Below are 26,890 nucleotides of genomic sequence, written 5' to 3'. Positions count from 1 at the left end.
CGAGCAAAGGTCTAGTTTCACTTGCTCAGAAGGAATACATTTAAACCTTCAATGTGCCATCTATTCACTGAACAATTTCAAGGTCCCAATCCTTTATTAAAGGTGTTGCTGTTTCCACTGTTTGGAAGCAGGGACACAACTATCTTTTTATATAAAATAAACTCCAGCCCCAGAATCCACATTTTCTGCTAGTAACTACCACCAGGTTGTTACTTGTATTCCTACTACAAGGACTCTTTCTCAATATTGAACAATAATGTTCAAAAACAAAGATATGTGAGGACTGAGTCTCACTAGCCTCTAAATAAAAAATTTTAATTTCTTCAAATAAAACTACTTATAATTTTTAAATAAACTATTATCAATCTCTAAAAACTCTCAACTTGGGGCTTTTTTTTTCCCCCAACTTGGGGCTTTCTAACTGCACTTGTCATTTTCACAATTGTCTAGGACAACTGTGTAAAAACACCCAAATAGAAGGCAAGTGATTAGATCTGCAGAAAATAACTATAACTACCTTATTAAAATGTATGGAGCTGGGTGGGCACTGGTGGCTCATGACTGTAATCTGAGCTACTCAGGAAACTAAGATCTGAAGATTACGGTTTGAAGCCAGTCTGGACAGACAAATCTGAAAAACTGTTCAGATTTTTGGTGGTGGTGGTGGTCATGGAGCTTGAACTTGGGGCTTGGGAGCTCTCCCGGAGCTCTTCTTGCTCAAGGATAGTACTCTCTTGCTTTGAGCCACCGCACCACATCCAGTTTTCTGGTTGTTGATTGGAGATAAGAATCTCACAGACTTTCCTGCCTGAGCTGGCTTTGAACTATGATTCCCGGATCTCAGCCTCCTGAGTAGCCAGGATTACAGGTGTGAGCCACTAGTGCCCAGCTTGAAAAACTCATTATCAGAAATTAACCAGCAAAATGCTAGACTAGAGACATGATTCAAGTGGTAAAGTACCATCCTTGAGGGAAAAAACTAAGCAAGAGCAAAGGGACCTGAGTTCAAGTTTCAGTACAAGCATGCATACACACACACACTTAATAAAATGTGTAGGTGTAGATGTACTGCTAAGCTAACTGCCATACAGTTAGCATTTGCCTATGCTAACAAAGTCAAAGAAAAAGGTTATTTTTGTGGGTTGTTGTTTTTTGTTTTTTTTTTGTCCAACATGGGGCTTGAACTCAGGCCCTGGGCATTGCTCCTGAGGTTTTTCGCTCAAGGCTGGTGACCTACCACTTTGAGCCACAGTGCCACCTCCAGTCTTCCTGTCATTATTTGGAGATAAGAGTCTCAAGGACTTTCCTGCCTGGGCTGGCTTTAAACTGCGATCCTTAGATCTCAGCCTTCTCAGTTGCTAGGATTACAAGCATGAGCCATCACCAATCAGCTATGGAAAAAATGTTAAGCATTCAATACAACTTGGAATTCTAAAAAAGTCCAAATAGCATCACAAAGGGAAGCTAAGATAGAGTCTGATATTGAGTACTGAATTACCTTAAAATTATCAGGCTCTGATTGGCACAATGTACATCTGTAATCTCAGCAGTCAAGAAGCTGAGGCGAAAGGATCATGAGTCCAAGGCCAGCCTTGAACTCCAAGACTCAGCAAAACCCTGACTCCAAATTAAATAATTAGGGCTCTGATGGGTATTCTGGTGCTACATGAGTAAGGTTTAAAATATTACTATGGTTAAGAAGCTAAGCTCAATAGACCAAGTCATAAAAAGAACTTCAAAACCCTCAGGTTGAACTGTATACACCTTACAAAACCAAACACCTCACAAACCCACAGGACAAAAACTCCATGAAAGCAGAAGCTAGCTAATTCACCACTCTTTATCATTTTTGTTAAATGAATGCTGTGGAATAAACCATGCAGGAATGCAGAAATACAGTTTACAAAAAAAAAAAAATCAAAACTTTCCAAAATTCGAGATCAGGAGATTCATTTTCAGTAAAGATTTTGACCATGAGATATTATCTTTTCCACAGATTAAAAAGATGTTGGATGTGTCCCAAATATTACTAAAACTTTCTCAAGAACAAAATGCACCAAATGCAGAGTAAATGGCCCTTAACCAGATGCCCTAAGCCAGATAAGTCCCACAGAAGAAAAGGGAGACAAGCATGACAAGCTATTTACACTAGAACCAGAAAAAAAAAAAAAGCAGATCTGCACTTTTGATAACTCTCCTTCAGAACTGTCCATTTCCTCTGGTTTATATTTCAGCAAGGTTAGCATCTTTTTCGTCTATTAACTAAGTCTTCCCTTTTTTGTACCCATGAACTCATATTTCCCTTGTCTTCTCTTATTTCTCAAACATTTTCACAATTCACCCAAGTGGCTTTTTACCAGAATCCCTTATTTAGAAAACCTTCCCCCTTCCTCTGACTGCAGGCAGAAGTATATTGTTACTATGGATGCTTCATTTCCTTGTAGTCCAGGCCTAGTCTATTTCTTAAACCTGAATTTGATGCACTCCATTAAAACAGAAAATCATTCAAACCACAACCAGGCACTGAACCACACCTATCATCATGCCAGTTACTCATACGATGAGCCTTGTCAAGAAGGGGTGGGTAATTTTGTGTTCCTTTCAAACTTTTGTCATCTACGTACACCACCCCTTCAGAATTTTCCCTCTCAAATTCACAAAGCCTAAATCAGATTGATGCATTCTAAAGTTTCTCAAGGCAAAACAACCTCAATAAAGGAAGGACCTATGGGAAGAAATGAGCCTACTTGCAATTAATATACTTTTATAGGTTTAATCCTTTATATACTTGTCGTCAGGGAACAAAGAAAAGAAAAAAAAACTTCACATTACAATTATTTCATGAAGGCGATTTCATTTTATTTTCATAACTGTCCTGGGAGGCAGTCCTGGTAGGCACTTATTATATCCCATTTGTGCATAACAAAACTAAACATCAAAAAGGTTTCAGTAGATGGATGCTGGTGGCTCATGCCTATAATCCTAGCTACTCAGGAGGCTGAGATCTAAGGATCGTAGTTCAAAGCCAGCACAGACAAGAAAATCTGTAATACTTTATTTCCAATGACTGTCACAAAATCCAGGTAGGAGCTATGGCTCAAACGGTAGAGTATAGCCTTGAGTACAGAAGGCTTAGAGACAGCACCTTGACCCTGAGTTCAAGCCCCCAGACTCTGCACACGCACACACGCGCGCACACGCACACACACACACACACACACACACACATACACGTTTCAGTGATTTTCTGACCCAATGTCACATGGCTAACTCTGACCTATACTACTAAGGTCTTGGCTCCTCCAATCCAAAGAATGTCTACTACTTATAAACTAGCTAAGGAGCAAGCTCTTGGAGATTCAGTATTTCAAAGCAAAGGCACTATCTCCCTTTAACTAACAAGCTTGAAAGCAATCTTTAATCTTCCCAAAAGAAAGCCATTCCTTTCTCTTTTCTTTTTCATGCCACTTTTAACAACTACATCTTTCCAAAATAAGCTCCAATAGCTCTTATTTCTAAGGCACTTACTCATAAGTCACTAATAGTCCAAAAAGTTTGCATCAGCATATGATTTTCTCAATCAAATTCAGGGCTGATGCAACATTTCTGTCTCAAACTTTACAGTTAAATGCCATGAACACATAACGGTCACAAATTATGCAAGACAATACTACAGTTTTTTTTTTAACTTCATCACATCTGCTTCTACCCGTCTCTTGTGAGTCACTGTCTTTTGTGTTCAGTCATAACTATAAAAACTGCCATTTTCTACCCTAAAATTGTGTTGTTTTTTAAAGAAAAGCTCTAAATAAAAATGGAACCCTATTGCATCTTTCACCACCTCCCTAAGGCACCTCCATGTTAGCACCACAGATGCCCTATTCTGATTTTCACAATCATTATTTTACACAAATAGACAAAGAGGCATAGTCAAGAGTATGAGGCAGGTTAGAATAAGGTGCAGAGGAAAGTAGAAAACATTAAAAAAAAAAAAAAAAGATAAGCCCATCTAAAGAGCTGAGACTGAACAAGGAATTAAGGTGGAAAAATCACTAGAACCACAAGGAATTGAATCAGCTGTTAAAGAAGGAATAGATCAGCATTCTTTCCATCACTGTCCCTGCTCTCTTAGATTTAAATGAGATATACTGCTGAATGAGAAGTCTGAGTCAAGGAACAGAAAGTCCCAATTCAAAGGGCTGGGGATATAGCCTAGTGGCAAGAGTGCCTGCCTCGGATACACGAGGCCCTAGGTTCGATTCCCCAGCACCACATATACAGAAAACGGCCAGAAGCGGCGCTGTGGCTCAAGTGGCGGAGTGCTAGCCTTGAGCGGGAAGAAGTCAGGGACAGTGCTCAGGCCCGGAGTCCAAGGCCCAGGACTGGCCAAAAAAAAAAAAAAAAAAAAAAGAAAGTCCTAGGCTTTGGTAAGTCTGTAACCAGAAAGAGCTCCTAAAAAAAGACCATGAAGAACACACCTAGGTCTCAAGACCCATTGTGTTCATGCTGCAGTAATAGTATTCAAGCAGGATAATTGGAAAGTTGCTATGTGACCATACATTCAGGTGATCATTCTGTAGTTGCATGAAAAGGCACTATAAAGGACTGAACTGGTTAAACTTGTAACTTGTAAGGGAATAATAAGGGTTGAAATTTAGGCTGAGGAATCAAGAATTAGGTTCTCTTGATTTTTCCCTATGCCCACTTTGTTTTCCATCACTAAGTAAATCTATGCTGGCTACCTCTGTGCCCCCTTCAAGAATTCCTTCAAAAGGATTCCTAGCTTAGTTCAAGCTTCTGGATCTCGGTAGGTGATTGGAAAACTGTGGAGAGGAGAAAACTGAGTTCCCTTCTCCTTTTGAAGAAATTTTCTCTTTCTGGATGACCTCCTTGCGACAGTCATAGTTCATTTATTTATTTATCCAAATAAACACATGAGATCCTATCACATACCAGACACAGAGACCACAAGCACATGGTAAGAATTGGCCCTCAACTCGCAGCCAGGTAGACAGGAAAAATAAAGAAGCCATCACAGAACCAACTGAAGGGGATAACTTACATGCCTGGGGCAGTAGCCATCCCAGTGGCTTCCTGGAAGAAGTGGTCTATGAGCATGTATAATCATTTATATCTTTACTCTTAGTGCTACAAAACAGACCTAAAACATTCTTTCAATTCCATAACAGGTTATAAGATTTGCTAGCCAATGATCCAGTTAAAAAAATCTAACTTAAGAAGCCAGGCATGTCCGTGAGAGGCGGTGGCTCAGGCCTGAAAACCTAGCTACTCAGAAGGCTGGGATCTGAGGATCTCGCCAAGAAAAGCCCTGGGATGCTAATCTCCAGTAAAGCACCAGAAAACCGGAAGTGGTGCTGTGGCTAGAGTGGAAAAGTGCTAGCCTTGAGCAGAAAAGCTCAAAGACAGTGCTCAGGCCTTAAGTTCAAGCCCTACCACGGACCCCAAAAAAAAAAAAATTCCAGCACTGTGGCTCATACCTGTAACCCAGTCCTTCAGAAGGCTGAGATCAAAGCCAGCCTGAGTAGGAAAGTCCATTAACTCCAATTAGCCGCCAGAAGCCTGAAGCACTCAGGGACAACAGCCCTACCCTGAGTTCGAGCCCCAGGACCAACAAAAACAACTTATTAGAAGGCTTATTCTTGATTCCCTGTTCTAAATTTCGGCCCAAGTTAAACTGATTCAAATCCTCTATAGTGTCTTTCACATGTCAACAGAATAGGGCTACAAATGTGCTCAATTAAATAAAATGCACTTTAAAAAAAATCATTTTTTCCTGACTGGAAATGAAATGCTTTCAGTAATCCAAGGAAGGCCTACACAGCAAAGCTGTCGGAAGAGGAAACTGGGGTTCAAAAAAAGCCCCAGTTTAATACAACAGGCTGAAAGACCTCTTTGACCATCCCAAGAGCTTGAACAAAAAAGAAACACACAGAAGGCTTATTATGGGGGCCCTTCGCCTCCAGATAAGCCCCAAACACATCGCCATGGTAAACAAACCAGCCTTTGAGTGGCCTGACAGAACATGACAATTTAAGGACTCCCTCTCTCCATTCACTATTTCCCGGTTAAAGTCCCCCCGACTGGCAGGCAGCTCCGCGGCTGTTCCTGGTCGCCAGGTTTACGGCTTGTGAATTCGAATGCAGAGCATACCTTTAAAAACAACAACAAAAAACCCAGCATGGCTTTAAAGCCCCATCAGAGGCGTGTACGGACCCCAAGTGCGCCGCGCGGTCCACTGCGAGAACCCCGGACTCCTGTCACCCCAGCGCGCCCCTCATCCAGGCGAGGACCCCCGCCGCTCCCCGCGGGGCAGGTCCGCTCCACACCCCTGAGGGGTCCCCAACAAGTGGGCTCCCAAGTCCGGCGGGCCCGGGCCCCCCCCCACGCCGTCCCCACTCCCGCCCCACCCCGCACCGCTGCGGGGACCCGGCGCGACTCCCGGGGGTCTCCCGACTGGGGGCAGCCCACCTCCCCGCCACGCCGGGCTCCTCCCACCCGCCGGCCCGGGCGCCCGGTCCCCGCGCGCTCGGCCGCTGCGGGCCTCGGCGCCCACCCCGGACCCCGGGGCCGCGGCCCGCCGCCCCCGACACGCGGCCCACCCCCTCCCGGCCGGCGCCGCCCCAACCCGGTTCCCGCGCGGGGCCCCGGCCCGGCGGGCCGCGCACCGTGTGGGACTGCAGGCTCTGGCTCGCCTCGATGGCGGCGGTCAGCGGCACCGTGTCGTCCAGCAGCACCTTGCCGGCCGGTGGCTTCTCCATGAAGGCCATTCCCGGTCCCCGCGGCCGCCCCGGCCGCCGCCGCCAAGGATCGCGCGGCAGGAACCGGAGGCGCCGCGTCCCGCCGCCCGCTGCGCTCCGCCGCCGCCGCCGCGGCTGTCAACACGCGCCGCCCCGCGCGCCGCCGCCGCCCGCGGGTCCTAACGCCGCCCGCCGCGCGCGCCCCGCCGCCCGCCGGGTCCTAGCGCCCCCGCGCCCGCTCGCGGCCTGGCACTGAACAAACTGTAGGGTTGCGCTGCGGGCGGGCACTGCACGACTGACTCAGTACCTTAGCAGGCGACCTTGGAACCGGGAACACGAACACCGAAGCCACGGGTGTTGACGGAGAAAATACTGTTCTTTGACAGGCTATTAGAGAATCTATCAAGAGTTATTAAACAGGGAAGTCAAAAGTTATGTCACTGGAATTTAATATTTGATTTTTTTGTAATTAAAGTTGGGTCCTGCTGGCTAATGCCCGCAGAAGAAACGTACATGAGACTACCTTCAGTTAACCAGCAAAAAGTCAAAAATGGATCTGTGGCTCAAGTGCAAGCCTAAAGCAAAAAAGCCAAGGGACAGGACCCAGGCCTTGAGTGCAAGCCCTGGGACCACACACACACACACACACACACACACACACACACACACACACACACACACACACATCCTAAGCCAACACTACCTGGAAATCTCAAGATTCCAAGACTCAGTATTCTCCTGAGTCCTGCGATCCAGAAATCTTCCAGCCCAGAACCTGACAGAGTTGGGAATTTCAGACTTAACTGTCAAAAGCTAAGAGATCTGAGACCTCTGAGACCCTTAGAACTCTAAGCTCTCTCCAGTGCCTCCCATGCCCACCAGACCCTGACACTCAGAAAAAGAACCCTGCTGAGCCAGACTTCCTCAAACAAACCCTTCTGATGCAAAAAGAGATCCTGGAGCCTGGAACTTCAAACTGGATAATCTACTGCACCTCCAGAACTGAACCTTTCAATCGGAGGCTTCAGACTGGGGAACTTTCAGATCCAACCATTAAAAGTGAGGGATTCCCTACACCCAAATACTGGTTCAAAATTTCTAACTTCTACCCTTGGCCCTTGCTTTCAGCCAGGCCTACAGGTAGGTCTTCAAACCTCAAGAACTTTGGTCCTAACTGTACTGGCTCCAAGAACCTCAAACTTAGTGTCAGAGAAACTTTGAATCAACTTTTCAGCCTCAAATCCACCTCTGTTTCCGTGAGCCAAAGGTCTGTTTTCCAGGATGATGAAGTTAAATATGATGAGTATCTCCAGGGCTCCAGACTTTGCCAACTTGGGTCTCCCTGAAACCTAGCTCCCCATCTGTATGGAAATTTTTTTTTTTTTTTGCCAGTCCTGGGCCTTGGACTCAGGGCCTGAGCACTGTCCCTGGCTTCTTCCCGCTCAAGGCTAGCACTCTGCCACTTGAGCCACAGCGCCGCTTCTGGCCGTTTTCTGTATATGTGGTGCTGGGGAATCGAACCTAGGGCCTCGTGTATCCGAGGCAGGCACTCTTGCCACTAGGCTATATCCCCAGCCCCTGTATGGAAAAATTAATATGAGGAATATAGCAAAATAGGAAGGGGCATCGTATGTAATAAACCTCAAACAGACAGAAGACAGTAACTCACAACTCTGATCCTAGCTATTCAAAAGGCTGAGGTCTAAGGAAGGATCAAGATTTAAAATTAGGTTGGACAGGAAAATTCATGAGAGTCTTATCTCCAATTAACCACCAAAATGCCAGAAGAAGAGTTGTGACTCAAGCGGTAGAATGCTAGCCTTGAGCCCAAAAGCTCAGAGATAGCATCCAGACCCTGAATTCAAGTCCCAGTATCAGAACCAAAGAACAAAAAGAAAAAGGAAGAAACAAAGAAACCTCAAGCATCTCTTTACAGTTCACAGAATAGAAGATTTTTAACTTTCCACTAAATTTCTACATGTCATTCAAGAAAACAAAATTTCTTAATAAATTCCCACAGTTTGGCATCACAGTAAAGGCCTAGATTATATCTAAGGAAAGATCTCATGCTTAAGGAGATAGTTGGGCAATCCTAAATAGTCAAGTGACAATGAGAGACTGGCTTTAGGAGCCAATGCCCAGTAGAAAGAAATGTGAAGGAATGCCCAAACTTCATAATTTAGCTCTAAAATAATGAGAACACTTCTATATTCCATTTCCATCCCATGTGTTTAAAAGCAATCTATTAAAGCAAAACTATGTGTCATTTAGGTAGGATTCAACTTTTTATTTTCATTTATTTGAGGTAAATGGATTCTTATATTGCCAGTATTATGAAACCCAAATCTTGCTTTAATCATTACTCCTGTCCTGATAGAGACTAACCAAGGCAAGACCATGCACACATACTGCTGGTAAGGATATAAATTGGCCTGATCTTTCTGGAAAGCATTAATTTAGACAACAATTATTTACTAATGCCTGTTGCATGAGCCCAGTGGTAGGAGGCAGAATTTAATAATACATTATCAAGGGTTTTGAAAACACTCTCACCTTATGACTCAGCAGAAGCCTCTAGAAGGGTTATACCTTTGATCAGAGATTTATATGTAGACATAGCATGCAAGGACAAGGGTTTAATCCACAATATAAGGTTAAACAAATTGTATAGCATAATCAAATTATTTGTTGGCTAAGGGTTGTAGCTCAGTGATAAGAGCACATACTTCTCACACCAGTAACCCATGCCTGTCATCCTAGCAACTCAGGAGGCTGAGATCTGAGGATCACAGTTCAAAGCCAGCCTGGGCAAGAAAGTCTGTGAAAGTCTCTTATCTCCAGTTAAACACCAGAAAACCAGAAGTGGAGCTGTGTCCCAAAGTGGTAGAGTCCTAGCCTTGAGTGAAAAACTCAGGGAAAAGCACCCAGGGCATGAGTTCAAGCCCTCCGAGCAACAAACATAAAATTAAAATAAATGGTGTTGGAGAATGCTCTTGATATTATAGCAGAAAGAGTAGTATGTACATATATATGATTCTAATATATTTACAAGAAACACATAGAGGGAAGTATATCAGAATGTTTCTTCTAAGAAGCAGTGTCATGATAATTTCAAAATGATACTTTTCAAAATGTCACTTAGAATTTTTTCTTTTTTTGTGTTGGTAGTGAGACTACTTGAGCCACAGCACTACTTCTGGGTTTTTCTGAGTAGTTTGAGAAACTGTAAGAGTCTCACGGATTTTCCTATCTAGCCTGGCTTTGAACCTCAATCCTCAGATCTCAGCCTCCTGAGTACCTACGATTACAGGCGTTAGGCACTGGGTTTTAATGTACTTCTTATGATTGGGAAAAAATATGTTCTGAAACCAGGGTCCAGTGTTCTAATAAGCCACAGGTACCATGAGATACATTTCTAAGAATAACAAGAGGAAGTCCTCTCTGAATCTAGCCAGTGGGAGCTTAGATCTATTCTATGGATGAATAGAGGCTCCATTCAATGCTTTAATAGGAAAACCCAACTTGCTAAGAGTGGTGGTACATGCCTGTAATCCCAGCACTCAGCTGGGGCAGAAAGATTGTAAATTCAATTCAGCATAGGCAGTAAGACACTGCCTCAAAAAAAAAAAAAAAAAGAAAGAAAAGAAAAGAAAAGAAAAAGGCCAGGTGACAGTAACTCAGGCCTATAATCCTAGCTACTCAGGAGGCTCAGTACCAAAGGACTGTAGTTTGAAGCCAGCCCAGACAGAAAAGCCTCAGGAACTCCATCTTCAAAATAACCAGCAAACACCTAGGTTGCTGGTATGGCCGAAGTGGTCGAACCTAAGCCACAAGCAAGCAATCCAAGCAAGTGAGATACCCTGAGTTCAAACCCTGGTACTGGCAACAACAGCAACAAAAATAAAAACACAACTTGTCCTTTTACATAACATGACATGCCCTGAAGAGGGCATTTTGCATGTTATGTGATTGCAAGATAATACTCTGTGCATTTTTTTATGATAGTAGTGTTTTTATTGAAAAAAATTACTTAAATTCTTCTAATACTGAGGGCCTGTGTGTTATACATGGAAAAATGAAAATTCTCTCTCTCCCCCGTCCTCTCTCCTTCCCCCTAAGTGTTAAGGATTATTCAACCTAGGACCTCACATACACTAAGCAAGCATTTTACCACTGAGCCATGTTCCCAGCTCACACCTGTAATCCTAGCTACTTAGGAGGCTGAGATGTGAGGAGCAAAGTTCAAAGCCAGCTCTGAAGGAAAGTCTGTGACTTTTATCTCCAGTTTAACACCCCCAAAAAGCTGAAGTAGAGCTGTGGCTCAAGTGATAGAGCACTAACCTTGAGCACAAAAGCTCTGGGTCAATGCCCTGAGTTCAAGCCCTGGTACTGGCACACACACACACGGACTATATAAGTTGAAAGTTAACAGGAGAGAGGAGTAAGAGTAGGGAATGTAGGGAGAAGTAGACAGATAGGTTGGAGGAAGCTTGTCACAAGCTTAGAGTCACTGTTAGATCAAGAGCAAGGCAAATGCTGGGTATGGTGGTACATACTTGTAACCCCAGCTATTCAGACGAGATCGGGCGTGTTCAGGGTGGTATGGCCATAGACACCCCAGCTATTCAGGAAGTGGAGATAGGAGGATCAAGACTCGATGTGTAAAGTTAACAAGACCCTGTCTCAAAAACCAAATGTGGTGGTACATGCCTATGCTTATAATCTTAGCTTCTTAGGAGGTAGAGGTATGAAGATTACTATCCAAGGATGGCCTTGTCAAAAAAGTGAAAGATTATATCTAAAAACAAACAAACAAACAAACTGAAGTTAAGAGAGCTGAGAGTTATGGCTCAAGTAGTAGAGAGCTTGCTTGGTAAGCACAAGTCCCTGAATTCAAGCCCCATGACCACCTACTTCACAAGGACACCATGGGCAGCAAAACTGCACTTGGCTCCAGCTTCCTGTGGATAGAACGGAGGGCAGGGCAGCCTCAGCAGGAAGGATCACTGAGAGGTCTGAAGAGGTCTGAAGGCATTAGCTCAAATTAGAAAGGCAAGTCAGGGACCCTTCCAGGGAGAAGCATTGGAATGGAAAGGAACTCAAAAGATTTTTCTCTCTGAGAAGCAATGGACTAAGAAGGAATTAGAATTAAAAATCAAGAGTTGCGGGGCTGGGGAAATGGCCTAGTGGCAAGAGTGCCTGCCTCATATACATGAGGCCCTGGGTTCGATTCCCCAGCAGCACCACATATACAGAAAATGGCCAGAAGTGGCGCTGTGGCTCAAGTGGCAGAGTGCTAGCCTTGAGCAAAAAGAAGCCAGGGACAGTGCTCAGGCCCTGAGTCCAAGCCCCAGGACTGGCAAAAAAAAAAAAAAAAAAAAAAAAAAAAAGAGTTGCAATGGTCATAAAATAACCACTTTGCCTAGTCTTCTTTACTGGGGAGAGAAACTGAAACTGTGCCATCAGGTATTTGATGGAAGAGAGCCTGGGACAAACTCACTTTTCCCTTCCTCTGGGGACATTTCCCAGAACAAAGAATTAATACTGCTTAGTATAAATACTGTGTTAGACCTCCTTTTCTTCTTAAGTATGACATCCTGGAAATGTTGGGCTTAACTGTACCCCAAGATTCACTGGAGACCAGACCATAAATCCCAGAACCACCTCCACATCCATTTGGTTTCAGCCACAGGTTGGTGGCTTATGCCTTTAATCCTAGCAGCTCAGAAGACTGGTCTGAGAGCTGTGGTTCAAAGCCAGCTGAGGTAGACAAATCTGTAAGACTCTTCCAACCTCAAATGCAATGCCTAAACTCAAGAGCTCCTTCATCCCCTGCCCCTTAAGCAGCAGAGATTACAGGCTTGTCACTGTCCCTGGCTCCATTTGGCTCTTGAAGTGGCTCAGGCTAAATGTAAGCAAACCCTCTCCAAGCCAGAACTGACCTAAAATCAAATCAGCTTTGCTTCCAGGCTCAGGCTGGATAAAACTAAGAACATGAAAATCTCAGGTTTCACCACATACAAACTGTATGGGCGAAAATAATACCTAATATTAAAATAGCAGGAAAAGAAAAAAAGAATTTATATTCTCTTAGGGTGTTTGATGTTTAGATGGCTCACAAATTGCTTATCCAACAACCTGAGATTAGGCCAGATTGATTGAACATAGTAAGTTTTAGTGAAGTTTCTAGGCCCAACAACTGCTCTACAAAAGATCATAGAAGCTTGTAGAAAGTCATTGTTTTATGAGCAGAATGCCTTTCCCCTACCCCCCAACTTCACTTCTTTAGCTATTCATGACTTGGATGTTGAACAACAAAATTCAAGTCTCAGCCGATCATTTCCCTTACATGTTCCCTTATACCACAGGGGAATTCTATCCCAAGTGATGAACTCAAAATGCTTTCCAGGCAAGAACATCTTAGGAACAGTTCGTGGAGCTTTTAAATCTTACTATTTATGCCCATTAATTTGGAGTTTGTTAGTTATTATTTTTAACCTCAATAGCTTCTTCTAGCTGGTGATTTGTTCCATTCCAAATTTCTGTGAAGATTTGGAGATTTCCTGTGTCTGCTGTTTGCAAGCCAAATGCAAGGGAAGACAAGAACAAAGGTAGTGAAGCATGGGGGGGGGGGGGTACTCCTGTGCTGCTGGGATAAAGGCAGTCATTGTTACAGTCACTCAGAGTGACAGTCAACCCTTGGTAGACTGTTTTAATATAAAAACTTAATAGGTGCAATTTAGAAGCAATTTTCTTGGGGAGTAAATTGGTCTCTGAATCATACTCTAAAGAGCATAAGAGAAAAATTATTAATAGTTTAGCATAAAATGCGAACCTGTGGTTACCTCAGAGGCATTCAGTAATTTCTTTTTCATCATGTCCACACAATAATTGGTGGCCACGAGATTCTCTGTTCAGCTAAGATTTGCTGCTGAAAAAAAGAAATGAGTGGCATTTCACTAGTACAGAAATGTTTCTAATAGAATATGAAAATCTGTTAAGTGATTTTCTAGTACATTTGGCCGAAATTGTTTGATGAGTATTCTTTCTGTGGTAATCAAATATCACCTAAGTTGTAGTCTTGAATTGCCTCTGTATGGAAAGTGCTGGTATAATTTGGCTTGTTTTCTTCACTGCTGTGGTACTAGCTTCCACATGTGGTACTTAAGGGCACCTCTCAGTTATCTGGGGGGAAGATTTCCTAGTTTGGGAGTCACCTAACCTCTCCTTGTAAGGTAAGTGTTCTTCTCAGGCGTGCATGGGGCTTTAAATGAGAACTCAGCCAGCCAGTTTTCCTTCTAGCTAGCTTTAACCAAGCATGAATGGCTGGGGAATTCTGCCTCTGGGTGAAAATGCCAAATCATCATTTCCAAGAGAGTACTGGTACTTTCTTGCCTACTTTGTTCCAATTTTTATTAGTTCACTGAGATCAAAGTACCTAGGGAGCATTAAAAATATATGGGGATGTTCTTGTTAAGTTTCTTCAGCCGTGGCATGCCTCCATATCAGAAAACAAGCTGGGCATGATGGTATGTACCTGTAATACCAGCCACACAGTAGGCACCGACCAGTAAGAGGATCACTGTGCCCAGCTAGCCCTAGGCAAAAACAAAAACTGGAAGAAAAAAAAAGGCTAGGGGAGTAAGTCAAGCAGAAGAGCACCTGCTTACAAGTTCAAGACCCTGAGTTCAAACCCTAGTATTGGGGGAAGGAAGTGGTTGAGATAGTGGCTCACACCTGTAATCCTGGCTACTCAGGAGAGTGAGATATAGGATATAGAAGGCCAAGATTTGAAGCCTGCCCCCAGGCAGAAAAGGCCACAAGACTCCATCTCCACAATAACCAGGAAAAAGCAAGGCCAGAGCCATTGCTCAACTGGTAGAGTGCCAGTCTGGCAAGCAAGCCAAGAGACAATTCAGGGCCCTAAGTTCAAACCCCAGTACCAACAAAAAATAAGCACTACTATTACAACTGACTGCTGCAGGAAGTAGAACACTGTGTTAGAAAAATGAAGAGTTCTGGAGCCAGGCAGGCTCAAGTTTGAATCCCAATTCTGTCATACAACCTTGAACAAGTCACATGGTGTTTGTCCGCTCTCACATCTACCTCTCACATCTAACTTTGGGAAATTGTTTCAGCTTATCAGGTGGTAGTAGTCATGATCGCATCACACTCCATTTATGGGCACACTCTGAAGACTGCTGCTGAGCCCTGCTGTCCAGGCAAGCACTGATAGCCTCAAGTTCCCTATTCTGATGTTAACAGACATTCCACATATTCACTGGTTCACCTGAAGGTCTTTAGGTGGATCTCAGCCTGTGGCATTACCCATCTGAGACACAGAACAACATCCTTGCTTGGTAGGTATTCCCCTTACTTTCAGACTAGATATAAAAATAAATAGGTTTATAACCTTCTCACTTTACACACATCACTACCCTCTAGCAACTAGAATTCTTCCTAATAGTTCTAATTGCTCCCCCTCTTGGAAAAAAAGTTAAAACCCTGATTACTTATCCCTCTATAAACATGGTATAGCCACATAATAACACCTTTCTGTATGTCTTGAGACAGTGTTACTATGTAGCCCAGGCTAGCCTCAAATTCATGCTCCTCCTGTGTCATCCTTCTGAGTGCTAGGATTATAGCTATGTACCACCATGCCTTAGCTGATCTTAACAAAATCACCTAGCTGTAGTCAGCTACCATTTAAAATTACATAGATGAACCACACGTATGTTACAGATAATTGTTTTACAAGTGTTGCTTGTGTTGAGGATAATCATTAGGTTTAACACTTTAGACACATCTCCCTATTAATACCCCACATATCTTTTTTTTGCCAGTCCTGGGCCTTAGACACAGGGCCTGAGCACTGTCCCTGGCTTCTTTTCTTTCTTTTGCTCAAGGCTAGCACTCTGCCACTTGAGCCACAGCACCCCTTCTAGCCGTTTTTTATATACGTGGTGCTGGGGAATTGAACCCAGGGCTCCATGTATACCAGGCAAGCACTCTTGCCATTAGGCCATATCCCCAGCCCCTACCCCAGTATCTTAAGAACTCTGCCTCCATAGTCTTCTTCATACATTTTATTCCTTACAATCTTTTTATAATTGGCATATGTTTATGTATTTATATTACATGAGGTAAACCCACATTTTCAAGGGAGGAAGAAAAGAATCTGGATCCTTACAATAGAAATGTTGCCCTGAAGATTCAATTTCAGGTTTAAAAGGCTGAAAAAGAATGGTCTGATAACCTGGTATCGCCATCTACAGATAAGACACATTTTACACAGCTGAGTTCAAGTTGGCACATAGCTTTTCTCCAGAAACAGAAAAAATAATTGAAAGGCAAGTTCCATAAAATGTTCAGTAATATACTATCTTGGTATAACAGGGGAAAAAAATGAACTTTGACCTAGAAATGGCTGAGAAAATGGTCCAAGAATACTAAGGGGTATGAGGTTAGGCCCTCAAAGATGTGCAACTTCTATGGTTACCTTCATGTTTTTTTTTTTTGTTTTTTTTTTGGCCAGTCCTGGGGCTTGGACTCAGGGCCTGAGCACTGTCCCTGGCTTCTTCCGCTCAAGGCTAGCACTCTGCCACTTGAGCCACAGCGCCCCTTCTGGCCATTTTTCTGTATATGTGGTGCTGGGGAATCGAACCCAGGGCCTCATGTATACGAGGCAAGCAATCTTGCCACTAGGCCATATCCCCAGCCCCTACCTTCATGTTTTTTTGTTGGTTTTTAAAAAAAAAATTTCCAGTCCTGAGGCTTGAACTCAGGGGTGCTATCCCTGAGCTTCTTTTACACTCTGCCATCTGAGCCACAGCTCTACTTCTAGCTTTATTTTTTAGCAGTTGATTAGAGATAAAAGTCTCATAAATTTTCCTGCCTGGGATGGCTTTCAACGGATCCTCAGATCTCAGGCTCCTGAGTAGCAAACTTAAGCCACCAGCACCCAGCTCCAGTTATTAAACATTTGAGAGTTTGAAATTCTATGAGAAACTTATTCTGCACAGATGTAGGTAGTATTCTCTAGTGCAAATCTATGTTTGAAATTCTAATAGTAGAACTTTTAGATAAATTCAGATAAACTCAATACTTTTCAACTTCAATAACCTAGGCAGATGATAAAATCCTACACAATCAAGTCTGGATAAAGGGTAAGGTCAAACTGGACAGTGGGCCCTGGAACAGCCATGGGTCTGCTGCTCCTCTTCCCCAACAGGGCTTTGAGTCTATGAGCCACTGCAGCCCCTTTCCTCAGCTGCTTTTTAGTAACAAGAGCACTGGCATCTGAACTTGCAACTCTGGACACACACTTCAGGATCTGGGAGCTTCTGGGATCATAACTTTAACCCAGCCTTCCATAACAGTCTTTTTGCTCTCTATTACAGAACATGACACTGAAATAACAGCAAGAAACCGCTTTAGCTTTTTCACTTCTGCAGAAGCTAAAACAACTTCTCCAATATATAATGGGGCCGGGAAGTTAATTTCCTGAGAAAGAAATACACAGCCTGGCCCTGGCATTTTAGTACCCAGAAGAGCTGAGATAAGTCCGTTGATCAGAACACCATGTACAATTGGCTTTCCAAACTTGGTATGCTTTGCAAAATCTTCATTTAAATGCAAAGGATTGTCATCCCCAGTTAACTGTGAGAAGGCAGCCACATCCCTGTGTGTGAAGGCCCTGCTGAGCTCAGCCCGGTCTCCAACTCGCAGGTGCATGTGCTGAAAGCACGGCGGGGTCAGCACTGGCTGACTCAGGCAGAGTCCCCGCTGAAGCCTGCACCACCAAAGGTGTTGGCTGGAAACTGTCCGGAGCATCTTCAGCATCCCCAAATTTCACCAGCAGGAGTCTTTAGCCGGCTTCTGTTTCCAAATTATGCAAATTACTTTTGAGAGTGAAGAAAGCTTTCAGAAATTGAGGACTGTTCAATCCAATAGTAGTTCCCTGCTATTACCAGACAATGCAAGGAGAAATGGAGAAACCTACAAGAGAAAGAAAAGGTTAATGCTGATAGAAGGGGAGATAAATATATCTATATATTAATTTTATAATTTTATCTTTCATTGTACAAATTCAACCTGTCAGTTTATGAATATAATGTATCTTTAGAGGGGATGTGATTGATTGGAATACACTGTATACTTGTGTGAAATGTCACAGGAAGGAAGGGAGTAGGAAGTTAACGCAATTCCAGCAGAACACAGCAGTGAAATAAGGCCAAACAGAAACAAGCCTAAACCTGGCTTAATAGGACAAAGCAAGCGGGCGCAGTAGCATTTTGAAGAGCATGCTGGGATGCAGCCTTGGTTAAACAACAATCACAACTTAAGAAAGAGCACATCAATGAAAAACACATGAGGCTAGAGCATTTGTCATATGAACCCCAAGAGAACTCTGTATATGGGAGATAACCAAATATCACCTATGCAATCTGCAGTGATTTGTCTCACATTTTCAGAAGGAATTAAGCCCTGGGTTTGAAGAGTTCTTTTCCTCCTTTGTTAGATGACCTAACTATACTACACTACAGCTTTTTTCAAACACAGGATTGAGGCACATACACTAAAAAGCAGTTTACTTTTTTTTTGGCCAGTCCTGGGCCTTGGACTCAGGGACTGAGCACTGTCCCTGGCTTCTTCCCGCTCAAGGCTAGCACTCTGCCACCTGAGCCACAGCGCCCCTTCTGGCTGTTTTCCGTATACGTATTGCTGGGGAATCGAGCCTAGGGCTTCATGTATGGGAGGCAAGCTCTCTTGCCACTAGGCCATATCCCCAGCCCCTGCAGTTTACTTTTTAAACTAAACAGTTTACTGTTTAGTCTCATTTGAAAAACACAAAAGAATCACCCTTACCTGAATCACTCTAAAGGCACATTTCTTGCCTTTATAGGATCCTAGTAGGGTCAATGAGCTCCACAATTTGGCCAGACCGCTGCAGAAAGAGCAAAGGAACATTAGTAAACAAGCACTTGTCCCTGAAACAGTTCCCTTGTAATTTTGTTTGATAGTACAGAAAGAGGTTGCTCTTTATCAGAAAACGTAATTAAAAAAAAAACAGGAAAAAAAACCCCAACAACAGGTACACTGGCCCAAATGAGAGGTGAAGACCTTCACCTTAGTAAGTTGGGCATAGTGGTAGGCGCTTATCATCCCAGCTACCCAGGAAAGCATAGGAAAGAGGCTCCCAGTCTGAGGCTGGCCCTGAGCAAAAATGTAAAATCTTAACTGGAAAATAAGCAAAACTGGAAATAAAGCAAAAAAAAGTTAGGGGCATAGCTCAAATTTGTAAGAGCATTTGCCTAGCAAGGGTGAGATCCTAAGTTCACACCCAAGCACTGCCAAAAAAGAAAAAAATGAAAACAAAAGAAGTAAAAGTATTATATGAGGAGAGAATAAAAGGAGCCTAAGAATGTTTCTACAACATACATTTCTGACTTTACAACTGCTACCATCAATTTGGAAAGAGCCATAACCAAATCACAAGGTTTGCGCTCTGTAGAGTGTTAGCCTCTAGTAGATAAATGTTCATATTCTTCCCAGTTTAATTTCCCCTAAGTTGCTCAGAGTTCACAAGCACACAATTCTTCTCATCTGGAGTTGTTGTTTCTCCATCATCTACTGTGTCATACCTGCTAGGTAATCTCAAGATGGCTGACAAGGTCTTCTCTTCAAAGGTTAGCACATCCACGGGTAATGCAGCCCCAACCTAGGTACAGAGTAATGCTATAAGCAGACTACTACCAAAAATGTCTGTCAACATTTGAGTTTTTTCTCCTTCATGAAAAGTAACATTTCACTCACTAGTCTTGCTTACAGCTCCCTTTGCCTAGAAGCTTCCTCCATGTACTCTTCATGTAGTGGATACCTCCTCACCCTGAATCTTTGTTTCAATTGTTCCTTCCCTAGCAAAACAGGCTCTGAATGTGAGGTGTGGGGAGTAACTGGCAGGAATGGGAAGTGTTAATGGAGAGGGAGAATGAGAATGAATATAGTTGAAGTGCATATTTGCATATATGAAAACAGAACAATGAAAGCTGCTGAAACTGGTTTACCAGGGAGAGTAAGGAAAGGGTGAATTTGATTGGGATACATTGTAGGCACATAGGGAAATGTTACAATGAAAGCCCCTTGTACAACTAATGCATGCTAATAAAAAATGGACTAGATATAGGTTGAATGAAGAGTTCCTTTCCTGATCCTCAAGATTAGTTTCAATCTGCTTGCCACACTCTTTCTTACACTGGATGCCATCTTCCTCTCACAATTCTCTTCTTACTAATTATTTAACATCTTTTCTTTTGGCCTAAATAAAGAATGTTAGGCTGTAAGGCAAAGCCCATGTCTTTTTTGCAGCTATATCTCCTGAAGCCAAATCTGGCCTTTGACATATAAAAGTACACAGATCTGTTTATAGCTTGTTATTTAGAAAAATTAGACTTATAGGAGATGGCCAGGTAATCTGCAGCAAAGTTCTACAGGTCCATCACTCAGTCTTGCATAAAAATGGTACAGTAGCATACTCCTGTAACCATTATCAGAACAATTCAGACTTTATTAAGGTTTGGCCAGTTACATGTATGCTCATATCTGTACATGTGGGTATAGCTCTATATAATTTTACCACATAGATAGCTTCAGAAAACAACCATTGCAATCAAGATAAAGAACTTGCAGCCAGGTGTTAGTAGCTCACACCTGTAATCCTAGCTATTCAGGAAGCTGAGATCTGAGGACTGCAGTTTGAAGCTAGCCTAGGCAGGAAAGTCTGTGAGACTCTTATCTCCAATTTATCACAGAAAAAGCCAGAAGTAGCACTGTGGCTCAAGTGGTTGAATACTAGACTTGAGCAACAGGAGCCTATGGGACAGTGCCCAGTCCCAGAGTTCAAGCCCCAGGACTGGCAAAAAGAAAAAACAAACTTGAAGGTGGCAAGATAAAGAACTTGCAGTGGTAGAGTGGTAGAGTCTTCCTCACACTGTGCTTTTAATAAGCATACCTATTCCTCCCCATCTCCAGCCTCTGGCAACCACAAACGTTTCTGCAGATTATGTAATTGTTTTACATCAAGAGGGCTTCATGCACGCTAGGCAAGCATTCTACCGCTAAGCCACATTCCCAGCCCCACCAAGAGCATTTTATGTGCATAAAACCATCTAGGAAATAATGTTTTGGAAGTAGCCTTTCCCCCCCCCCCCCTTTTTTGCCAGTCCTGGGGCTTGGACTCAGGACCTAAGCACTGTCCTTGACCTTCTTTTGCTCAAGGTTAGTACTCTACTATTTGAGCCACAGCACCACTTTTGGCTTTTTCTGTATATGTGGTGCTCAGGAATTGAACCCAAGGCTTCATGCATGGTATGAATGCACTACTGTTTTAACAATTTACCCCCCTGAGGGCCAAGTGGGATATTTCCAGTTTGGGTTTACTAAAATGAAAATACAGGGTTGGAGGCATGACTCAGTGGGAGAGCACTAGCCAATGAGCAAAAGTGTCAGATTGATTTCAAGTCCCAGTTTCAGACAAAAAAAAAAAAAAAGAAAAAAGAAAAGGAACAAGAACACTATGAGCACTTGTGTATACATGTTTATGTAAGCAGAAGTTTACCCTTCTCTGAGATAATGCCCAGGAGTGCTATTGCTGGGTTGCATGGCAGTACATGTTTAGTTTATGTAGCAGATGGCTTCATTATTTCACATTCTCACCAGTAAATGTACAAGGGACCTAATTTCTCCACATCCCCGCTAGCATTTAATATTATCGTTTTTTAAATTCCAGTCATCTGCAAAATCAAATCTCATTGTATTGTTAATGTATATTTCCTTAATAGTTACTGTTGCCAAATATTTTTCCACGTGCTTCTTTGCCAAATATATATCTTCCTCAGTAAAAAGTCTATACGTGGCTTTTACTTATTTTTTAGTTGGACTATTCACTGTTTGTTATTTACAAACATGCAAATATATATAGACTTTTTCCCCTAGTGCTAGTACTTAGCTTTGTTGCTCACAACTAGTACTCTTCCACATGAACCACACCTCCAGACTGGCTTGGAACCTCAATCCTCAGATCTGTCTCCTGAGTATTAGGATTACAGGTATGAGCCACTGGTGCATTCTAAACATTAGTTCTTTGTGACATGTGTAGTTTACAGATACTTTCTCCAGTTCATAATTCATCTTTTCACATTTCTTTTTTTGATTGTGGGGCCTGGGCACTGTCCCTGAGCTTTTCTTCTCAAGGTTAGCACTCTACTACTTACAGCTACAGTTCCATTTCTGATTTGGGGGGGGGGGTTATTTGGAGATAAGACTCTCATAGACTTTCCTGCCCAGGCTGGCATTGAACCACGATCCTCTGATCTCCGCTGAGTAGCTAGGATTACAGGCATGAGCCACCAGCGCTCAGGCCTTCTCTGTATTTCTTATAATTATCATAGGAATATTAACCTAAATGATTCTATACCTCCCCAAATAGATCCTTCAGGGCAGACACAAGCAGCTGTTTGAACTGGGCAACATTCACTTCAACTGCATGATCTTGAAAGTCTCTGTAAAAAACATTTTAAAAGTATCACACTACAGTACAGTTCATTCTTTTCAGATTTATATAAATAATGTCAAACAGAACTTAGAAGACTGAACTTACAGGCAGACTTTCATGTAGTGGTGCTCAGACGGGTTTTTGTAAACTATTCTTTCATATGTGGTAGCTGGCGCTGGCATCTTCCAATGCAGATCACACCTACGGCAAGTCAAAAGTGCTATTCATTACCAGTACAAGCTATCTTCCACATTTGTAATAACAACATGATTTACTAGGTTTTAGAGGGTTTTTTTTTTGCTTTTTCCAGTGTCAGGGTCTTCAACTCAGAGCCTTACAACTGCTCAGTTTGCTTGCTCAGCTGGGGTTCTATTACTTGAGCCATGCATCCAGTCTGGCTTTTGGAGATAAGACTCTCCTCTTCTGCCCAGACTGGTTTTGAATCTCAAACCTCAATCCTCTGAATCTTATTCAACCTCCTATGATTACAAACATGAGCCACTGGCACCTGGGCAGCCTACTTGACTTTTATTCATACATGTAAAGAAATCTCTACATTTTTAACATGCTAGATCAGCGTCAATGTTATCTTACTTAAAGCTTAGTAATGTAACATTTGCTAACATTTTTCTTTATTGAGCACCCAGCTTTATGTTAAGTGCATCACACATGTATTAGTGTCTATTTCTTCAATATGATCCTATGAGGTAAAAACTATCATCTTCCCCCTTTTTTTGGTAGTAGTCAGGATTGAACTAGGGATATCCTACTTATTAGGAACCTACTCTACCCCTAGAGCCATGCCTCCAGTCCCTATTTGTTTTTTGTTTTTTCAGCTATGGGGCTTGAACTCAGGGCCTGCATGACTCTCTTTGTAGGCTAGTGCTCTACCACTTGAGCACCACTTCCGGTTTTTGAGTGGTTAATTGGAGGTTAAGAGTCTCACAAGAGACTTTTCTGCCTAGGCAGCTTGAGATTCAGACTCCTAAGTAGTTAGTATTACAGGTGTGAACCGCCAGAGCCCAGCTACAGCCCTATTTACCATAGCAGAGTCTCACTTTATGTCCAGGCCAGGCTGAGCTCTTGCTACTCACACTTCCCCACCTTGCTTGGGATGACATGCACATACCACCATGGCCAGCCACTCCTTGAGATGGACTCTTTTATGCCCAGGCTGGCCTTGAACTGCAAATCCCCTTCTCTGCCTCCCAAGAAGCTAAGATCACAGGGTTGAGCCTTGAGAAGACACTGAGAGTTAGTAAAGATGGGTAACATTAGACCAAGGGCACCCAGAGAGTCCAACCACCCTGTGCTGCCTCAAGACCACTCTACCTCAGAACTGGTATCATCCAATCATTAAAAATAAATACTCATGGGGCTGGGAATATGGCCTAGTGGCAAGAGCGCTTGCCTCCTACACATGAAGCTCTCAGTTCGATTTCCCAGCACCACATATATGGAAAACGGCCAGAAGGGGCGCTGTGGCTCAGGTGGCAGAGTGCTAGCCTTGAGCAGGAAGAAGCCAGGGAAGGTGCTCAGGCCCTGAGTCCAAGGCCCAGGACTGGCCAAAAAATAAAAATAAAATAAAAATAAATAAATACTCTGCCTGTAAATGCAAAGGAAAAGCATAAAAGGTAAAATCTGAATATTGCAGGTCTCCTTGTTTGTTTACTCAGTAAATATAAAATACAACAGGACAATGAAGAGTGGTACTTCTGCTGTCCTCCCCTCCTAGGTCTGTGGTTCTCACCCAGAGATCAGGCAGCCTGGGGAAAGTCTGACCTTAGAAGAGCAAAAGAATCACTTGGAACTGGGAACTGGGATCATTTGAAGAACCCACGTTCTCTCATATACTCATGCTGGAGTCTAATGCCCAAGGCAGGTGTTTGGATACAAACTTAAGTTGTTCGGATGTGGGGCTTTGGGAAGGTGGGTAGAAAGGCTATCAGGGAAGGGTCCCCATAATTAAACTCTAGTGGCTCTCTAAGAGGGGAAGAACATAGGGACACATGCATGCTTCCTATCCCTTGTGCTGTGATGGCCTGTACCTCCTTGGAACCCTACCAGCAAGAAGCCCATCGTTAGATGTGATGTGCTTAATCCCCTCCACCAAGCCCTTTCTCACAACAGTTGTGCTCCAGCCATTAGGCCTCAGCTCCAGCTTTTCCAGATGTAGGAACTGTCCTTCCTTCAGGTAGCCACACGATTCCCACTCCCTGGCCTCCTTGGCTTTGCATATGAATCTCACCAGCTTTGGCCCTGTGTCCATCTTACTGAGGCAGGATAGATTAGGGAAAATGAGATGTGGTAAACAGCTGCCAGGATTTCAGAAAACTTTTAAAGAAAATAGAGAAGATATTCATTCATCTACTTCTCTAAGATTAAAGGACCAAAGTGATTTTAAGGGAAAATGAGGCAGGATAGATTAGGGAAAATGAGACATGGTGAACAACTGCTAGGAATTCAAAAACACAAGCTTAAAGTAAACACGGGAGATATTCATCTACCCAATTCCTTTAACATTAAAGGACCAAAGTCATTGAAGGGGAAAATGAGACAGGATAAATTAGGGAAACGAGGCCAAATCAGAAAGAGAAGCACTATCTGTGCACCACAGAAAAATAACAGGATGCGTTTTTTTACCCCAAGAATTAATATTTGTTTGGCCAGATGTATCCCTTCCTGAGAGAAATGTTCCCCCCAAAACGCAAACAACCAGAATGGTAAACAAGAGTCAGAAACCTTTTCTGTTTGTCTGCATGCCTATTTGCCAGCCTGCTCACTTAATAAAGCTCCGCCAAGTTTCCTTACCATTACCATTTGTTCAAGAATTCTTACTCTGCGATTGAAGTCGAGGACCTTACTAAGGGAAAAGTCCCTACTTTTAAAGGGAGACTTCACAAACCCTCGGCTGCCTCCAGTGACTATCACTGAACCTCCTCACTCATCCCAGCCCCTGCTCTCCTTTACTCCTCGCGCCCACCATCAGCCACCTCCGTACATAATTACATAATTCTTTTTTAAAATTCTTTGCATGCTTCTTTTCTGTAAACACTACCCTTTGGGGGGGGGTGTAATGTGCGGGATTGGGGCTTGAACTCAGAGTCCTGGCGCTGTCCTTGAGCTTATCTGTGCTCACGGCTGGCGCTCTACCACCTGAGCCAAGGCGCGGCCTTCTCTGTGTGGTTTACTGCAGGTAAGTCTCACGGACGCAGCTCTCGGCCTCGCGAGTGGGTAGCATGACGGGCGGGATCCACGGGGCCCGGGTTCCTACTGCTTTCCCGCTGAAGGCTAACTCTCTACCGTTTGAGGCACAGCTCGGCTTAAGACGAAGACTCTGATGGAATTTCCGGCCCAGGGCAGGCTTTGAACCATGATCTGCGGAACTCAGCGTCCGGCGTAGCTGGGATTACAGACGTGAACCACGGGCGGTGTGCGCCCGGCCCAGCACCCAGGGGCTCGCTCGGCCCTCGTGACCGCCCCGAGATCCCGCACCGCGTCGCAGAAGCCGGAGGGGGGAAACCTGGCCACTAGGTCACCGCGGCCCTCGGGGCTCCCCGCGTCCCAGGGCGGTCTCCACGGCGCACGTGCACCGTTGGCGCGCACGCGCGGGCGACGGAGCCCACCGCTCTTCTCTGGGCTCCCGCGGTCCCCTCTTGGTCCGCTCTCGGTCCACTCACCTGTCGCTGGCTTGGGCTTGGGTCCTCAGCTGAACGTCCCTAACGTCTGACGCCACCAAGCAGCAACCCGAGGGCCCCCGGCGTGTTTACATTTGGTTACGTCCGACCGCCCCTGACTTCACGCACGTGCAGGCGGATATGACGTCACCGCGTAGCTTCCCCCTCCGCCCTCTCCACCCGCCCCCTGAGACGAGGGCTTGAAGCGTGAGCAGGTCCGGAGGTCAGCTGTGCGCTGCGCCCTCTAGTGCCCGCTCTGGAGATTGCGTGCAACTATCAACAGGATGTGGGAACTTGGCCCTGGAAATGTGGCTTTCACAATCACTTATTTTGTTATGTATTCATTCTTCATCAAATTCACACCTAGCGTCTCCTCCTCCGTTTTGGGCCCTTTTTTTCCTCCATGGCTAAGGGTGTTCCAAGGCTTTGGTACATGCCAGGCAAGCATGGTACCATCATGCCCAGCCCTACAGTCTCCTGTTGAAAACATCTCCTGTGTTAAGCACTCCCCATGGACAAGACCCGTTCTGTGTCCCTTGTGGCAACTGATGTTTTATCCTCGTTGACATGGGAACATCCAGTTGGTTGTATTTCCAAATGTAAGCTTAGTTCGCCTACTCAGTTTCACCAAGAATTTCTTGAGCACCTCATTATGCACTAGGCATTATTCTAGTTGCTAGATACTTCAGGGGAATAGACAGCAATAGCACCTGTACTCTTGGGACATGTCATGTATATAATAACAATAATCATCATCGCAGGTAAGTTCTATATATATGCATATATGTGCACATACACATAGATATGTGTATGTGTGTATATCTATCTATCTATCTATCTATCTAGATAGATAGATAGATAGATAGATAGATAGATAGATAGATAGATAGATAGATATC

The 26,890-nt window shown here is 43.8% G+C and overlaps 3 protein-coding genes across 7 annotated transcripts in view; all 3 read right to left on the bottom strand.

The window, feature by feature from the left end:
* Positions 1–6,908, bottom strand: part of Pxk (PX domain containing serine/threonine kinase like) — an 82,238-nt gene extending 75,330 nt beyond the window's left edge. For 2 of the 4 annotated variants that reach the window (XM_048356038.1, XM_048356039.1), the window contains exon 1: positions 6,687–6,863. In XM_048356038.1, coding sequence (XP_048211995.1) covers positions 6,687–6,788 — 102 coding nt within the window. In that variant the 5' untranslated portion in view covers positions 6,789–6,863. Of the gene's footprint in view, positions 1–6,686 lie in introns of all 4 variants that reach the window. The other 2 variants (XM_048356036.1, XM_048356035.1) reach the window with 2 other exon arrangements.
* Htd2 (hydroxyacyl-thioester dehydratase type 2) lies at positions 813–17,603 on the bottom strand. The gene is made up of 3 exons (XM_048356044.1): positions 16,674–17,603; positions 13,904–13,906; positions 813–824 (listed from the first exon to the last, which is right to left on the bottom strand). Exon 1 carries the CDS (start codon positions 17,601–17,603, stop codon positions 17,088–17,090), a length of 516 nt encoding a protein of 171 aa, XP_048212001.1. The 3' UTR covers positions 813–824; positions 13,904–13,906; positions 16,674–17,087.
* A 27-nt stretch (positions 17,604–17,630) lies between these two features.
* Rpp14 (ribonuclease P/MRP subunit p14) lies at positions 17,631–26,148 on the bottom strand. Of its 2 annotated transcripts, none has more exons than XM_048356046.1 (6): positions 25,992–26,148; positions 22,420–22,512; positions 22,237–22,321; positions 19,406–19,482; positions 18,630–18,708; positions 17,631–17,759 (listed from the first exon to the last, which is right to left on the bottom strand). In XM_048356046.1, exons 2-6 carry the CDS (start codon positions 22,494–22,496, stop codon positions 17,703–17,705), a joined length of 375 nt encoding a protein of 124 aa, XP_048212003.1. In that variant the 5' UTR covers positions 22,497–22,512; positions 25,992–26,148; the 3' UTR covers positions 17,631–17,702. The 2 variants fall into 2 exon arrangements, with proteins under 2 accessions (XP_048212003.1, XP_048212002.1); XM_048356045.1 differs by having other exon boundaries at positions 22,420–22,515; positions 25,995–26,147.
* Between the last annotated feature and the right edge of the window lie 742 nt (positions 26,149–26,890).

Source organism: Perognathus longimembris, chromosome 10 (genome assembly GCF_023159225.1).
Source record: "Perognathus longimembris pacificus isolate PPM17 chromosome 10, ASM2315922v1, whole genome shotgun sequence".
NCBI classification, from domain to species: Eukaryota; Metazoa; Chordata; class Mammalia; order Rodentia; family Heteromyidae; genus Perognathus; species Perognathus longimembris.
Note: the sequence above shows the minus strand (reverse complement) of the source record. Positions and strands in the feature narration are given on the sequence as shown.